The sequence below is a fragment of the Rhincodon typus genome, chromosome 39 (assembly GCF_021869965.1).
Source record: "Rhincodon typus isolate 14 chromosome 39, sRhiTyp1.1, whole genome shotgun sequence".
NCBI classification, from domain to species: domain Eukaryota; kingdom Metazoa; phylum Chordata; class Chondrichthyes; order Orectolobiformes; family Rhincodontidae; genus Rhincodon; species Rhincodon typus.
The window spans coordinates 13,707,440-13,720,967 of record NC_063370.1 but is presented as its reverse complement, the minus strand read 5'-3'; the positions used below and the strand labels follow the sequence as shown (position 1 = coordinate 13,720,967).

At 37.9% G+C, this 13,528-nt stretch overlaps 1 protein-coding gene across 1 annotated transcript in view; it reads right to left on the bottom strand.

Annotated features, from left to right (window-relative positions):
- LOC109927309 (ryanodine receptor 1-like) overlaps positions 1-13,528 on the bottom strand; it is a 380,829-nt gene that overhangs the window by 113,787 nt on the left and 253,514 nt on the right. The window contains exons 68-70 of the mRNA XM_048618232.1: positions 12,148-12,388; positions 10,665-10,752; positions 8,141-8,233 (exon numbers count right to left, since the gene is read on the bottom strand). Coding sequence (XP_048474189.1) covers positions 8,141-8,233; positions 10,665-10,752; positions 12,148-12,388 — 422 coding nt within the window. The remainder of the gene's footprint in view (positions 1-8,140; positions 8,234-10,664; positions 10,753-12,147; positions 12,389-13,528) is intronic.

Here is a 13,528-nt window from a genome sequence, read left to right as displayed (position 1 = left end):
TTCAGAACCCCCTTCCCCTCCCCCATTTCTGAAGAAGGGTCTAGGCCTGAAACGTCAGCCTTCCTGCTCCTCTGATGCTGCTTGGCCTGCTGTGTTCATCCAGCTCTACACCTTGTTATCTCAGATTCTCCAGCATCTGCAGTTCCTACTATCTGTAATGTTTTTCCTCTGTTGCTTTCCCCTTAATCTATTCAATGTATAGGTTATAGTGCCACATCCCCATGGGCACCAACTTCTCTCCATTCCTTCATCCAAGTGAATCTCTGAAATGAGTGTCAATGGGTTATTTAGCCATAGGTGTACAATACTTGAGCCTGAACCAGTTCTCATTTGACAAATATACTCTCCAGTGGAGTTTAGTGAAAATTAATTGGAGCAACAACTCTTAATTCCTCAAGGCATGAGCATCAAGACATAATTATTGAACCTGGGCTGAAATCGGCTAACTGAACAGAATTAGAAATAAATTAGACATCAGTGGGGAACCTTCAATTCAGATCAGAAGAGAAGCAGCTGCAGAATGGACGACAAGAGGTAAATTTCCTTTCTGGGGCCACAACAAGCTAAGCTCCTTCAAGCTCCACAAGGAAAGATGAAGTCTCATTCCCTGCCCTTCCATTCCTGAACACAAGACCACTGTAACGTGTCCTCTCAGCTTCAACCAATAGGTCAACATGTAGTTATGGCCTGACTGACTTTCCACTGGTAAGCAGTCGCCTCCCAGTGCTTATTTCCTGGTTACTTTACTAAAGATAGCTCCTTGTGGATCTAGGAGGAGTTTTGCTTCTCCTGGTCCCAGAAAAGAAATTTACCTTTTGTGGTCTCCTGGAGATGATCTACTTCTACATGAGTGGAACTGTAGGAAAGGTGCTGCAGATTTCTCACTTGGGTATAATTTACTTCTAGATATGTTCAGTTAGCCAATCACAGTTCAGAGTTCAATAACTTTAGAACATAGAGGTGTACAACACAGGAACGGGCCCTTCTATCTATGATGTTATGCCGAACATGATGCCAAACAAAACTAATCCCTTCCGTCTGCCATTGGTCAATGTCCCTCCATTCCTTGCATATTCATGTGCTTATCTAAAAGTCCTTTAAATGCTCCCATTGTATTTGCCTCCACTACCAACCCTGGCAGTGCACTCCAGACTCCTATCACTCATTGTGTAAAAACTTGCCTCTCACGTCTCCTTTGAAATTTTCCCCTCTAATCTTAAAAGCATGCCCCCTATTATTAGACATTTCAACTCTGGGAACAAGATTCTGACCGTTAACCTTATCTATGCATCTCATAATTTTATAGGCTTCTATCATGTCTCCCCTCAGCCTGTACCGCTCAAGAGAAAACAACCCGAGTTTTTCTAGCCTCTCTTTATAGCTCATACCCTCTAATCTAGGCATAATCCTGGTAAAACCTCTGCTGCACCCTCTCCAAAGCCTCCACATTCTTCCTGTAATGTGGCAACCAGAACTGAAAGCAACACTCTAGAAGCGGGCTAACCAAAGTCTTATGTCTCGATGCTTATAGCCTTAAGGAATTCAAATAGCCTAGGCATAATTTCTGCAGATGTTTCCAACTCACCTTGCTACCCAAAACGTGTGCGGAGTTAGGGCTGAGGTTGATGTATAAAATCGAGAAGGAAAAAAACCCAATAAAACTGCTGAATGACATGGACTGGTCTAACTCATCTTGTAAACTTCAAAATGGAGGAGCAGTAAAAAAAGTATGACCATTTCAAAGTACCATTTTTTTTAAAACTAGCTTTCCCTCTGGAGAAAATGATCTTATTTATCTATAATTCTCACATCAGTTGGGCTAATTTTATCTTGGAGCAAAATACAGCACAAAGGGTGCAAAATATGCCAGAAGTGTACAGGCATGCTGACAACTTTAGGTGCCTGGGCCTAATTGCTATTTTTCAGGAGAGTTGCCTGCCTGGACCTGGTGGCACTGACCTGTTAGTGACAGGTCATTTAACCACAAAATGGGAAGATACTGGGGTCAGGGCATGGGCTCAAGCTTTTCTTGTTGGGCACAGTGGAAACACTGCAGCCCCTCTCTGCCCTGCAAATAAACCACTTAAAATGTACCAGAGTTTATTTTGCTCAGCTTCAACCAGCCCTGAATTGTCTTGATACCAGGTTTCCCAGCTTGATTGTCATTGTAGACAAATCTTGGAATTAAAATAATGGGGATCTGAATAATGCTACCTGACCAAATGCTCCCGTCCCAAGACCCAGGTTAAAATATTGGGTGGTTGGACTGCAGTACCAATAGGTTGTTACATATTCTACCCTCTATTACAACTCCCCAAATGCTCTGTAATTATCATGTTATGGAAACACAAATGCTGGAAATGTGAAGGTGAAACAGAAAACAAAGAAAATGGTCAGGAGGTCAGCTACCCAACTTCCCCTTTCAGATGCTGACAGACTTGCATTTTTATCACTGTCTTTTATAGTATAATTGAACTGTGGTTTTATATTTCATTTTAAAAAACAATTTCCATGCACAAATATGGATGCAATTAGGATAAAACAGTGGTTGTGCAACAATTACATAGTTATTGAAAATGTTGCTATTAAGATTAAAGTTTTGGCTAAATAAGAGTATGTCTGCACATCCATCAAAATTTGGAAAAGAACAATGACAGTATTAAAGTTGTTACTTGGTTTGAAAACCAAATATTTTGGTTGATGAACGATGGGGATGAATTAGTGTCTAATGGCAGTGCAGAACAGGAGATTAGAGATCAGCATCTTGTTTGAGACCCTGTTTTCAGACCCTTATCTCTTCAAGGACACCTGCACTGCCCATGGATTGGTCGGGCCACATGGCCTTTCTCTGTGCCATATATTCCATGTAACAGAAAAAAAGCAGGCTGCTGGTTTATTAGAGCTGTTGTGTTGCAACAGACACACATCAATTTCACCCTGTGTACTTTAGAATTGCAATTGAAAGTAATTACATATAATGGAGCTAAATTGAGAGCTGAAAGTTCAAGCATGTAATTCATTTAAAGTTTGCTCAGTTCACATTTTCTTGATAAATGTATCTGTAAAAATTGATAGTACTGAATTGATTAAGTTTGGTTTCGTGATCCACAAGTCTTTTGTGTGTTATATTGTAGATTTAAGGTAAAGTAGTGCTGACTCTTTGAAAACGAACTTAACTGTAAAGGCCAGGTAGCACTCTTCAAATATCTCTATGTATATGTCAGATCAAGCTCTACAACATCCAAAACATTTACTCTAGCAACAGGCATAACTTTATTCAGTCAAACCATGGTAGCTAAACTGGGAGTCAACTGCATTACTTCATATTGTATACATAATTCCTGAAGCACCTTAGATGATTAAATGTGCAACTGTGACAATAACATTTAATTAATTTGTTTGGAAACAGAAATTAAACAATGCAGCAATCCCCAATGTCATGAAATGTTAAGAATTTGTCATTAAGGAGCAATGAACAGTTCAGGCTTGCACTCTTCAGTTGGAAAAAACTTTAATATTGTTTACATTATGTTCTGCATTTTGGTTTTAAACCAAATTGAGGACATTACTGTTTATGCAGAGAATTTGCAATGTTTTATTCAAAAAAAGTTAATACTCCAAGAAGGTATTAAAAAATCAAGTAATTAATTACTTAAAGGACAAGTCAAGCTTGAATTGCTGTCAAATTCCTATTACTCATTTTGTGCGATCTAGGCATGTGAAGAACAAGATTTTAAAAATCTCTATTACTGTACTGTATGTTAACTACAGTAATAGAGATTTTTAAAATCTTGTTCTTTCTCTGTAGTTAAATGCACTTAGTCCTACTTTGAGTACTAATTATGGATTCCTAACTCAATACTTTTTGTGCCTTTTTACATCATTATTGCAGCCTACTATTCTGACGAATGGCATTCAGAAAGTATGTTCATTGCCAGGAATATCAATATAGCATGCTATGGTGTAATCTGTAATTTGTAAAATTTAATCATAAGGATTAAACATAATTTAAAATAGTAAAATAGAAGCCAGTATATTCAATTAACTTAGATCTTAAATAGATTTAAAAGCACTAAAAGTTTGGCCTTTTCAACTTTGTGTCTGTTCCATCACTAGTCAATGAGGTTGTGACTGATCCATCTCTTAACTCGATCAGCCCATCTCAATGTTCTTCTGCACATAGAAAGAGCTGCTGTTGAACTAATGTAGTTACTTGGAATTGCTTTGATGAGAGACCACCACCTGAGCCACTCATCATCCTGACTTGGAAATATATTACCGATAATTCAGTGCTGCTGGATCAAATTCCTGGGTCATCCTGCATGACTGCTGGTGTTCCTACACCAAATTCAAGGTGGCAGCTCTACACGACCTTTCTAAATGCAAAGATGGATAAACAGTAAATGTTGACCGAGCCAGCGAAACCCATATCTCATGGATGAGTAAAACAAAGAGAAATGGGAGTAGAAATATGAAGCTCAATGAAAAGTGCTGAATGCTGGTAGATCACAGAGTAATTTATGCCCATTCTGTATGGACATCATAATATGACAGTTATAGCTGCCTTTTTTTGTCATTGACCAAATAGTGGCCTATATGACATAAACTGGGGGTTTAAGCAATTATGCTGGGTTAAAATATTACTTTGCTTATTCAATAATGTGATTATGGGATTGGTCCTTGGGTTTGTAAAATAGTTCCTTGTCAGGAGCTTATACCTGAAATGAACCCTGAGTTTCATAAAGTCATTCTTTTTTGTTATTTATTCAGGATGTGGGCATCGCTAGCTAGACCAGCATTTATTGCCCATTCCTATTTGCCCAGAGGGCAGTTAAGAGTCAGCCACATTGCTGTGGGTCTGGAGTCACGTGTAGGCCAGACCAGGTAAGGATGGCAGTTTCCTTCCCTGAAGGACATTAGTGAACCAGATGGGTTTTTCTGACAATCAACCATATATTCATGGTCATCATTAGACTTTTAATTCCTGATTTTTATTGAATTTAAATTCCACTAACTGCCACACAGGATTCAATCTCAGCTCCCCAGAACATTACCTGGGGTCTCTGGATTAATAGTTCAGAGATAAAACCATTAGGTCATCACCTTCCTTTGGAGATTCTGGATTCAATTAAAAATCTGGAATTAGAGGTCTAATGATGACCATGAAACCAATGTCAATCATTGGAAAAAACCCATCTAGTTCACTAATGGCCTTTAGGGCAGGATTGTGCTGTCCTTACCTGGTCTGGCCTACATGTGACTCTAGATCCACAGCAATGTGGCTGACTCTTAACTGCCCCTTGGGCATTTACGGATGGGCAATTATTGTTGGCCTAGCCAGTGACACCCACGTCCCATGAATAAAACAAAATCAGCTATCCTTATGTGTTACTTAGTCCAAATAAATTTCAAGTTTTGCTCGTAAACATGTTAACAAACACTGCAAATATATTGAACAGCTTACGTTGTTTAATTATCTATAAATTCAAAAGTTCTGTTGAAAGGTAATCAAGTTGAAACATTAACTCTTTGTTTTTTCACAGATGCTGCCTGGCTTCTGAGTATTTCCAGCATTTTTATTTTAAACTAAAAGTGAAACTTTTGGTTCTTGGGTGCACTCCTTCACTCCCTGATTCTTTGATTACTGAATGAGAGACTTTATATTTTGTTACTTGTATATTTACAAATAATTATTTTTGTTATTAATTTCTAACTCAGACATTATAAGGTGAACACATTTTAAAACAAAAACTGACATAAAACAATTCTAATTTTGCTAACAATTGAAAGCAACATGCTAGGGCTGACAACCAAAGCATTTATCAACACTTGCAGTGGCTTTCGCAGATCATTACAGGTTTAATATCCCCTCCAATCGAGTAAATATATTGATGCTGAGGACTGTTCAAGACTTAATAGAGCTGTTTTTAAATTTGCTTGCCAGTGGCTGATGGCTCTCTTAATTTAACAGCTAAGCCTAACATTGTATAGCAAGTCACACTTAGTCTATTCTGTCACCAGTCTGAAATTTGCTTAATTAGACAGTGGCTTCTGAATAACAATTTTTGGCTTCCCAGAGCAAATTTTACCAACAAATGCCAGCAGCCTTTGATCTGTCTAAATGTTACAAATATAATGATATATCATTTAAATCAATAAAACACTTCCCAATTCCATGAGCCTGGTGATAGAAACTAAAACAGCATGGCTAATCAGAGGGCCTTAGCAGGAAATCTGGGGGAATGCCATCAGCAGTGCGAAGCTAGCTGCACAGCGGATGCATATTTATATCATCATGCCCTCTGACCTGTCCATCCTCTCCAGCCTATTCAGGCAGACACGACCGCAGATATGAAATATGTCAGAAAAAAGATACGAAATTAGCAGATTATTAGTGAATTTACTTGTTTCCAAACCACAGCATTGGTGTTGTAAAATATGGCAACATATCAAACCTATATAGAATACATGAAATACACAACACAAATCTAACTTGCAGCTTTAGCTGGAAATTTAGAAAAACAGCTTTGGCCTTGAGACCTTGTAAGATATACCAGTTTTTGAACTGAATTCCATAAATACCCAACACGTAAACAAAAATAATACCCCAGATTTCAAATTCAACACAAATTAATCTCTTATAATTGACTTTCAGTTGAATTGTCAGGTATTTAATTCTTCAATAGGAAGTTACAGTACACTGTCCAAGGGTAAAAGAGTTCAGTAATCGATTTGAAGTGATCCATTAATATAGCAATCCCAGTAAGATTCTGAACCTCACACTCGTGGATAATTTGCACAGCAGTGGTGAGTGCATCATTGATGAATTTTGCATCATCTTAAAACAGCAGCATAATTTGGGGCAGATGCTATTAACCATAGCAGGAACAAAGGCTTAGGAGGAGAAAAGGGTAACATTTACTAAAACTGTTGACATATTTCTCAAACTGCACTGATAATTGCATGATTGGGATTGGAGAGAAGGGGTGCAGTGGTATTGTTGTTGGACTACGATTATCTGAAGAGAAAAAACTTGTTGGAATAAGTGAAAAGGATGAGGGGTTTGGATTAGCTGAGTTGCTCTTGCAGAGAGTCTGTGTGGACATGTAGAGCTGAAATCTCCTGCTGTGATTATTTGACTTCATACTTATCATTCATATTCTTCAACTCACATTAGACTTTCTCATGTCCCATGTTCAAAATTCAGCAAGATTTAGAATGTGATTATAATTGTTATTACTCCAGCACTACAAATATACTTACCTGACTTGGAACTTCAGAATTCCTTTCTGTTTTGATACATAAAAACGAGTTCCAAGGGACAATCAATTATGACTAAAATAATTTGTCAAATAACTTTTAACTTGCTGAAATAAACAGTCCTCAAAACTGACTGTCGGCCAATTGTGAAAAAGGAAACTTGGTTTCTTCTCTAAAATGGGAAGTGGCAGCCAGGAGGATTTGGTAGCTGGTTAAATGTTTAGAATAGCTTATGGTTAAAAAAATTCAAGGCTAAAAATAAAATAAAAGATGGAGCAATGAGAAATGACAGACTGGGAAGGAGAATTATAAAAAAAAAATGCAGATTGTGTTTTGAATCTTTCACTTAGTTCAGTGTATTTATTATTGCTACATATAAAAGCTATGTTTGATATTTGACAGCAGTCTTATTACTATAACATTGGTGTGCATTTCAACATCTCAGTTTGGAATTTCCATCAACTGCTACCATCTGAAAAGTTAATTTTACTGCATTGAGCTTAACACCTAGAAAACAAAATTGAAGATTTTACAGGAGGATGTGATTTAGTGTATTGTACTGATCTGAATAAAAGATTGAATGCGGCCTTAAAGTAAATCATATTATTTTAACGCCTGCAAGAAAAAAGGTACAGTATAATCATTAGCCTCTAGGTGACTGACATTTCTCAACATCAAAAGTAAGTGGATGGATTTTATTTAAAAATTTATCAAATGAACACCTTCCCACTCAGCTACGCCTAGTCACTTGCATTAAACTGTACTGCACTTCAACATGGTGGTTAAATATAACACATTAAATTGTATCTCCAAAGCATTTCTAAAAATCACTGCTTCACATGCTTAGACGAAAATCCTACAGCTTAACATGATGTCTTACCTTAGACATCTTGCTTTTGCTGTCTGCAGTGAGAAATGACATGTTGTTGATTTCATTTTGCACCACGAAGTTCTGCTCTTCTCGTTTGAAATTCTGAGAGTAAAAAATAAATCATTTAAGGAGCAGAGGCAGTTTACACAACTGACCTCCAACACCTAGCAATTAGTTTCAGTTATCCAAGCTCTGATAATTTATAGAGGTTTCATACAAGGATTCTGCAATTACAACATACCAATACTAGTACTAATTTGTTAGGAAACATAAATGTTCAGCTATAAAACTGCACGTCCATTTGGCTAATAAAACGTATACAAATTCTGTCTAATTATCTGTCTCTGTCTTGCCAGCACACTGTGACTGCTCCAATCTAAAAGCTGCAGCCAATCTTGCATACTCAGGAAAAAAAAAGTGTTGTGACCATAGCCTCTAATTATCTCATCAGGTCAACATGCTGTCTTAGTCTTCTAGTTTTCGACCAGAAGTCAATTAAATTTATGTAGCTGAATGACAGTCAGTTTGCTCTTTAAAAACTGAAAGAATTGTGGATGCTGTAAATTAGAAACAAAAACAGAAATTGCTGGATACTGGGTTATGAGGAAAGGTCACAGACCTGAAATGTTAACTCTGATTTCTCTGCACAGATGCTGCCAGACCTGCTGAGCTTTTCCAGCAATTTCTGTTTTTGTTTATTGTTTGCACTTTGCTCTGAAATACAGTAACTACTTTGAAAACCATAAAGAATCCAAATGCGATTGAAAATGAGGATGAACAGAAGACAGGAAATATTACTTTTTCTTGGAGGCTTTGTAATTCACAACATACTAATTGCAAACACAAATTGGGCGCTTCATGGTCTGGACAAACAAACACTTGGGAAAATCGTCTACTGGGCTATGCATACAAATTATCATATTGAAGAACTGTGTTAGTAAAGCAGAATTTTTGTGTAGCTGTACAGAGTAACAATCTATAAGTTCTAAGGATAGGTGGATTGCGACCATAGTGCTGTAGTATTTTGAGATAGCAATTTGTATATAGTGTTCACTCAAAGTTTCCATACAGAATAAAGGCAGTGGATGAAGCTGTATGAAGCAACAGCATTATTTAATAAATGATCCATATTGTTTGTCTGTGCAGTGTTAAATCCTGGTGTGTCCCTAGTTATTTCCAAGTTCCAAGAATCCCTCAGTCAGTCAAAAATCACACAACAAGCTGAAAACTTTGATGGAAAATCATCGATAAAGCATTGGTGGTCATGTCAAAGGCTTAATGAATAGCGATGGTTTCAACATTAAGAAACAGTTAAATGTGGCTCCCACATTCAAGATGGAAAACATCCAAACTTGTCAATTACAGACTCATTAACCTGACCACAATAATCAGGAATCTATGACATTAATAATCTGAAGTCTTGAAAAAGTATCTAAATGGAAATAAACTGCAAAATGGCAGTCAGACAGCTCCAGAAAGGATAGGTTGCTATATCTCCATTCATGCTGCCTGACCCGCTGTGATCTCCAGCATGTTTTGTTTTCAGCACAGATTCCAACATCTGCAGTAATTTGCTCCTACATTGGCCTAACAGATCTATTTTAGAAATGTTACGTCTTGTGCCAATGCACTGGGACAGGAGTTCTGCACTGTTTATGTTATTGATGTAGGCCTGGATTTGAAGGTGCCCACTCTGTCCAGGAATTGGAAATTATCACTCACTTTGTCCATAGGTACTCTACTCCCTGCTCCAGTTGAAAGCAGCAGTCTCAGCAATGCCATGTGGAGTGGGGAACCAAAAGCATGTGTTTTTTTTTAAAAATCACTAGATGTAAATTTTCTTGACAATATCTCTTTGTGTGGTGTACTGACTCGCTGAACAATCAGGGTGTGGTAGTTTGGGCCACCCCTAGATTACTGAAACAACTGGTAAACTGTGGCAGCATGAGCAGTGACATCACAGGAAAGGTATGTGTGAACGCACTCCCTGCAGTAGTGTGTGCAACAAATGCAGCCTAATGGAAAATGCAATTAGTTGTCTTAGAAACTGCATTATTGGAAAATATAGTACACCAATTTCTATTTGTATTTCTCAACCCAGCTTCAAAACGTTTTCTGCTATTCCGTTTACTTCAGGTAACACCGGACACTGTTTATTTAAACGGAACTGCCAACAGTGACTCTTTCATGGTCTGGACAAATGAACACTTGGGAAAATCATGTTCTGGGATATGCACAGAAATCATCATACTGAAGTACGGTGTTGGAATAACAGTTCGAAGAAGAGAAGCTGAAAATTACAGAAAGAGTTTGACAGTGGGCTTTAAGTACTTCATGCAGAGGATCTGGGATAATTTTGAAAATACTACTTTCTCAATATTCAGAGGCATTTCTTCACTGTATATGCTAAACACCATTTGTATACCATAATTAAGTTATAAGTGAAAAACAGATAAAAGAGATAAGTTAATAAAGAAAGCTAGCATTGGGTAGAGTCTCATAATTTTGATTTGATGAAGATTACATAACCTACATGCGACTTTGACCACAATATGAAGATGTCTCCCACCATTCTGAAGAGCTCTTCAGCATCAGGGTTTGGTTCTGTTAACCATTGTGCCCTGTGAATATATACAAAACCAGAAGTAACAATATAAAGGAGGTCAGATATTTTTCTGAAAAGGAAAAATGTGCTTTGCTAACACGACCCAAAAAATTACAGTAAACTAGACGTAATGAAAGTTCTTATCAAACTGAGTTGGAAAGCATATTAAATAACATTAATGCACTGTTTCAAAACCAATTAACACAAATGTTCTCTGCAATAACCTGTAAAATGAACTAATTTCTAAGTAACGAACTGCAAGTTATGACTAGGTAAATATGAATTAGTTTGAACCCGATGACCAATGATTATCAAGCAACTTCTTTGCAGCCAATTTCATTAAAAATATTTTTCTGCTTTAGCTTTGATTTTCCATACTCTGATATTCAGCAATTTAAACATGCTTAATAAAATTTGGTTCTTTTTCATACAATAATATTGCATCTCTCAATCTGGTCATAGCATTAAGCAGGATTCAGTGTTGTCTCTATAATGCTTGCTAATGCTCCAAACAGATGCACACCACAGTGGTTTGCCATAGGATGGGTGACTGTGGTCATGTTCTTCAAACATAATCGTTTTGAAGAGGTCATAGTGGAGTATAGTTCTTTTAGAGTCCATTATTTATGTATGGTGTGTGAAGTACAGATTTCCCAAACGGCCCCTCAAATACAAAGGTAGGACCTCTGTTAAGTGTTTTGATGATGTTTCCCAGCGGTCTGTCAGCCAACCAGCCAACCAACCAGATCGAGAGGCTGACTGGCTGTCATGTGTGCAGGCTTTCTGCAAGAGGCCATAGGTGGAGACAACAAAGGGTGGATCGAGGGTGAACTCATACTCAGGGGAAGGGGGAAAGCAGTGAAGATATAAATGGATCAATAGCAGAGAGGTGCTTTAACAAAAATATGGGGCAGCAAAAGACATTGGATAGCTGTGATTACATACTGGTGATGGGGTGGGGGAGCTGGGCATTAGCCAAAAACTGGAAGAGGAAGGATAGGATAAGACCTCGTGGGCGAAAGATAGTGAATAATTGGGAGTGCCTGATTGTTGAAAAAGATGCAGTTAAAGTTGCTGGGCCAGTGAGGAGCAGCAGCGCTCCTGCTAACTTATAAATAATATTGTCAAGGAAATTCTCTGATGGATCAAACCTTCTTGTCTTCCTTCAATTCCTGGGTTTCTTGAAGTCTAGGGAATCCAGCTAACAGATATGAACATCCAAAATAAAATTTAAGGTAAATGGATACATTAAAATTGGATTGTTTCAGGGAAGCAAGTTAGTTGCATGAGCAACTCATTTGTTTAAACAGTAACTGAATGGTCTCTGGACTTTACAATCTTTACTCCTTCCCACCCTTCCTGTGGGGGTTAAATTTAACCCAACATGTTTGAAATGAAACAATAAATTCACCTATTATTGTCCACATAGCGAATCAGCAGAGGATACAATGCATACAAATCTCGACAGAGGACAGAAAATTCATCTCGAATTAGTAATTCGCTCTCCACAATGTCACCCTTGCCCTCCATACGCAGTTGATCCTCTTCAGCTACCACCTTCGATGATCTCTTCTTTAACTTTTCCATCGTTGGGATAAAATGGGATTTCAGCAACTCTGGTTTGGCTTTGCTGATAATTGGTTGTGCAAAGACTGGATGGAGTGAAACAAAATATGAAGAAAGGAATCAGTTTATAGTATGTAAAATGGTGTAAACTTTAAAATTCTCTCTTCTGACTTTTTCTCCCCCTTACAAATTCATTTCAAACATTTAATATACACGTACATACGTATAATTGTTGGGTAAAGATGCAGCAAAAATCTACATTAATACAATTTCAGGCTTTCTTGACATATTGACCTTGTGTATTTTGAAACATTTAAGTTTGGTGCAAAGGAGAGGAAATTATTTAGATAGAAAAATACAACATAATGGAATGAACAATCCTTTTTTTTTTAAAAAAAAGTGGACGTTGGCATCATTAGCAAGACCAGTAATTATTGCCCATCCTTAATTTCCCGTGAGGTGGTGAGGGTGAACTGCTGCAGTCCATGTGGTGTTGGTACACCCAAAGTGTTGTCAGGCAGTGAGTTCAAAGGTTTTGACCCAGGGACAATGAAGGAACAATGAACTTGGTTCTACGGCAGGATGGTGCGTGCCTTGGCAGGGACTTGCAGGTGATGGCGCTCTCTTACTTCTGCTGCCCCTTAACCTTCCAGCTAATAGAGGTTGCAATTTTAAAACAAAGGAGACTTGGCAAGTTGCAGCAATGCATCTTGTAAATGATTACATACTATTGCCACTGTGAATCGGTGGTTTGGAGGCGGGGAGTGATTGTTTAAAATGATGTCTGAGTGCGTTGTCCAGGGTAGTGTCAAGCTTGGAGTATTCTCAGGTTGCAGTCATCCAGGTAAGTGGAATGGTTCCCATCACATTTCTGATTGGCGGATAGGTTTTGGGAAGCCTGGAAGTGCTCATACAAAATTCTCACTTTCTGACCTGCTTTTACAGCCACAGAATTGATATAGTTGTTCCTGCTATGCTTCTAGACAATAGTATCCTTCATGATGTTGATGGATGATTCAAATATAGTATTGCTATTGAGTGTCAAAGGGTAATGGTTAGATTCTCAATTATTAGAGATGGCTTTTGCTGGCCGCCTGTGTACTTGGTACTGGTCAATCCAACCCGAACCGTGTCTGATCTTGTTGCAGAGGGAGATCTGAGGATTTTCAAATGGTACTGACAACTGTAAAATTAGAGAACTTCCTCACTTTTGACCTTTTCATGGA